The sequence below is a fragment of the Pan troglodytes genome, chromosome 3 (assembly GCF_028858775.2).
Source record: "Pan troglodytes isolate AG18354 chromosome 3, NHGRI_mPanTro3-v2.0_pri, whole genome shotgun sequence".
Taxonomy (NCBI): Eukaryota; Metazoa; Chordata; class Mammalia; order Primates; family Hominidae; genus Pan; species Pan troglodytes.
In genome coordinates, this window is record NC_072401.2 from 40,369,395 (window position 1) to 40,373,337 (window position 3,943).

At 46.1% G+C, this 3,943-nt stretch overlaps 1 protein-coding gene across 1 annotated transcript; it reads right to left on the reverse strand.

The window, feature by feature from the left end:
- Positions 1-239: 239 nt before the first annotated feature.
- Positions 240-1,927, reverse strand: LOC100609278 (putative cytosolic acyl coenzyme A thioester hydrolase-like). Its single transcript, XM_054683766.2, is given in 2 exon segments — positions 240-1,772; positions 1,775-1,927. Coding segments are annotated over 2 exon segments (969 nt in total). The 5' UTR covers positions 1,860-1,927; the 3' UTR covers positions 240-888.
- Between the last annotated feature and the right edge of the window lie 2,016 nt (positions 1,928-3,943).

Sequence of the window (3,943 nt, forward strand, 5' to 3'; positions counted from 1 at the left end):
AATCCCAGCACTTTGGCAGACTGAGGCAGGTGGAATACCTGAGGTCAGGAGTTTGAGACCACCCTGACCAACGTGATGAAACCCCATCTCTACTAAAAATACAAAAAATTAGTCAGGCATGGTGGTAGAAGCCTGTAATCCCAGCTACTCGGGAGCCTGAGGCAGGAGAATTGCTTGAACCTGAGAGGCGGAGGTTGCAGTGAGTTGAGATCGCGCCACTGCACTCCAGCCTGGGCAACAAGACCGAAAGTCTGCCTCAAAAAACAAAACAAAACAAAAGTCACTGATGTTACGTGATATTATTACATTCAGAGAGCAAGTTGGGATTACAAATAACATTTTCCCAGGTAAATCAGTATATTCTTACGCTTATTGTTTTTTTTTTTTGTCTTTTTTTTCTTCCTTTTTGTGGAGAACGGGGTCTCACTATATCGCCCAGTCAGGTCTCGAACTCCTGGGTTCAAGCTATCCTCCCACCTCTGCTTCCCTGAGAGCTGGGATTACAGGCGTGAGCCACCGCGCTTGGCATAAATCAGTATATTCTTAGTTTTTTCCCCCTTATCTACATTAGTTACCTGATTAAAAATCCTGGATATTTGAGTTCTAGTTTTTTTTTTTTTTTTTTTTTTTTTTGAGACAGAGTTTTGCTCTTGTTGCCCAGGCTGGAGAGCAGTGGCATGATCTTGGCTCACTGCAACCTCTGCCTCCCAGGTTCAAGAGATTGTCCTGCCTCAGCCTCCTGAGTAGCTGGGATTACAGGCGCCCGCCACCACGCCCAGTTAAGTTTTGTATTTTTAGTAGAGATGGGGTTTTGCCATGTTGGCTAGGCTGGTCTTGAACTCCTGACGTCAAGTGATCCGCCTGCCTCAGCATCCTAAAGTGCTGGGATTATAGGCGTGAGCCACCGAGCCAGGCCTCAAAGCCCTTCTCGTCCTGGGTCTCCGGCACGAGCTGGGGCATGGGCAGCGACCTGCCTTCCTGGCTCAGCGACACTTAGGTGAAGACACCGGCGGCCCGGTAGCGCTTCTGAGAGCTGTCCACAACACAGTCGGCATCCACCAAGACCTCGATCTCTACGGACTTATTGCTCGTGAACGTCATGCGTCCGGAGATGGTCTTGATGCAGACTTTTCTGATCTTGTTGTCAAAATTAATGGCCTCCATGGAGGCTGTGTTGAGGTTGGTCTTGCAGTGGCGTGCAGCCAAGATCCCGGCGACCTCGTCCATGACCTTCATGGTCAAGCCTTCATGCATGAAGCTGTGCAGGGTACAGTCTGAAGGCCCCACCAGGTGGATCAAGCTGGACTGGCTGTAGCTGACAGTGTTCGGCTCTGGGTTGAGGACTGGCTGGACGATGTCCCCGTTCCTCCAGTTGGTCTCCATGCGCTCCAGCTTCTGGGTTTTGTACCGCTTCTGAACCTCCTCCTCCTGCTCCTGCCGGAAATACACAACAGGAGGCTCTTCGAGGACCTTGTCCACGTTCGTCAGCGACAGGGGCGCATACCAGAGGGTGGCCTTATTGGTCAGCTTTTTGGCACCTGTGAGGATGTTTTCGGACATCATGTTGACCTGCACCTCCACAGAGTGCTTGGAGGTGTAGGTGATCTCCGCGCTGACGTGGGCCACCTCACCGATGCACATGGGCCACAGGAAGTCGGCGCACTCGACCCGAGCCAGAGCGGCCACACAGCGATCCCCGTTCTGCGGGTTGCAATGCCGGGTGCTGATAATGGCGCCCGCCTCTTTGATCATCTTCAGGATGGTCCCGCCTAGACATTGCGGGCCACATTGGCGTCATCTGGCCGCATAATCCGGCAGATCTGGATGGCGGTCGGCGTCTTGATGTCTGGGCCAGACATGCTGGCAGCTGTGGCGGTGGCTGCAGGAGGGCGCAGGTGTCTGGCAGGCCTGGCGCGGAATTGAGTTTTAGTGTTGAGAAAATTAAAGTTTTGGTTGTTAAAATGATTGCAGTTTTAGTTAACTTCAATTTTAAAATTCACCAATAATAAAACTATTATTTATCAATAAGTAGAAACGAGTTAGAAAATATTCAATCCCTTCAATTCAGATGGAGAATAAACTAATATTTTTCGAACACCTGACACATATCGAGCATTTACTTAGGTATTTGCATCCATATTGCAATTTAATTCTTGCAACTGTCCTGGCCGGGCACAGTGTCTCAGGCCTGTAATCCCAGCATTTTGGAAGGCTGATGAGGGAGGATTGCTTGGGCCCAGGAGTTCATAGACCAGCCTGGGCAACATAGTGAGATCCCCATCTCTAAAGAAAACTAAACAAAACAAAACATGTTCTTTTTTTTCTTTTTTCTTTTTTTTAGACAGGCTGTCACTCTGTCACCCAGGCTGGAGTACAGTGGCGCGATCTTGTCTCACTGCAACTTCCACCTCCCAAGTTCAAGCAATTATCCTGTCTCAGTTTCCCGAGTAGCTGGGATTACAGGCTCTTGACACCACGCCTGGCTAAAAACCAGTCCTTTAAATTTAGCATCCTGGCTGGGTGCGGTGGCTCACACCTGTAATCCCAGTATTTTGGGAGGCCGAGGCAGGTGGATCACTTGAGCTCAGGAGTTTGAGACCAGCCTGGGCAACATGGCAAAACCCCGTCTCTACCAAAAATACAAAAGTTAGCCGGGCATGGTGGCATGTGCCTGTAGTCCCTGCTACCTGGGAGGCTGAGGTGGGATGATCCTTCGAGTTCCAGAGGCAGAGGTTGCAGTGAGCCGAGATAGTGCCAGTGCACCCCAGCCTGGGCAAAAGAGTGAGACCCTTTCTAAAACAAAAAACAAACAAAAAAATTAGCATCCTTATCCCCACTGTAGAATTAAAGAAATTGAGCCTAGGAGCAGTTAAGTATCTTTGCAGAGATCATACATTAATGGGATGGCAGAACTAAAAATATGGATCTACACCTAAGATTCAAAAGCCTGTATTATTTTCCACTTCACCATACTACTTCTGTTAGTAAAAATAACAATGATGATGCTTTGTGTCTGTCTTACCTCACATAAATTATAACAAAGCTCCTTAAGGACAGGGGCCATGTCTTATACTTTTACGATATCCCTAATGAATTTTCAAGAAATATTGCTTGAATGGTATGGTTGGTTCCTGGTATTTAAATAATGTTATTCAATTTTTCAATGGTATTTCAATGATAGAAATAAATTACGCTTTTTTAACCTTAGTATTTATAATGCAATTATTCTGACTTATTTCACATGAGAGACAATTTTATCATCCAGTTTAAATTCATCTTACATAAAAAATGTGTGAACAGGCCGAACACAGTGGCTCACACCTGTAATCTCAGCAATTTGGGAGGCTGTGGCAGGCAGATTGCTTGAGCTCAGGAGTTTGAGACCAGCCTAGGGAGCACGGCAAAACCCTGTGTCTACAAAAAATATAATTATTAGCTGAGTATGGTGGCACATGCCTGTGGTCCCACCTATTAGGAGGCTGAGGTGGGAGGATCACCTGAGCCCAGGGAGTTTGAGGCTGCAATAAGCTGTGATCATGCCAGTCTCCAGTCCAGGAGACAGAGCGAGACTGTCTCAAAAAAAAAAAAAAAAAAAAAAAAAAAGCATAAACATATATGCAGCTTTTTTTGCTGCCATTCTGTCATTTTTTGGAGTGTATGATATTTTTGGAGCATTATGATATCATGCTTATATAAAATATATTTAATATATTTAACTTCATTTGCAGGCTATTGAACTCTAGGAGTTGCCTTATGAATACCATTCTGGGACTTTGAGGATTTTCCTAAGTACTTTCCGTCTGTTCAGTACTGGGAATAATAATATAAAATAAATAGTAAGAGGATAGTACTATCTATAGCGTTGAAAACACTGACAGAGAAATGGACTTTGCCTTCAGAAAGGTATTAGCCTCAAAGGTTTAAGTAGTCCTAAAACTCGGAA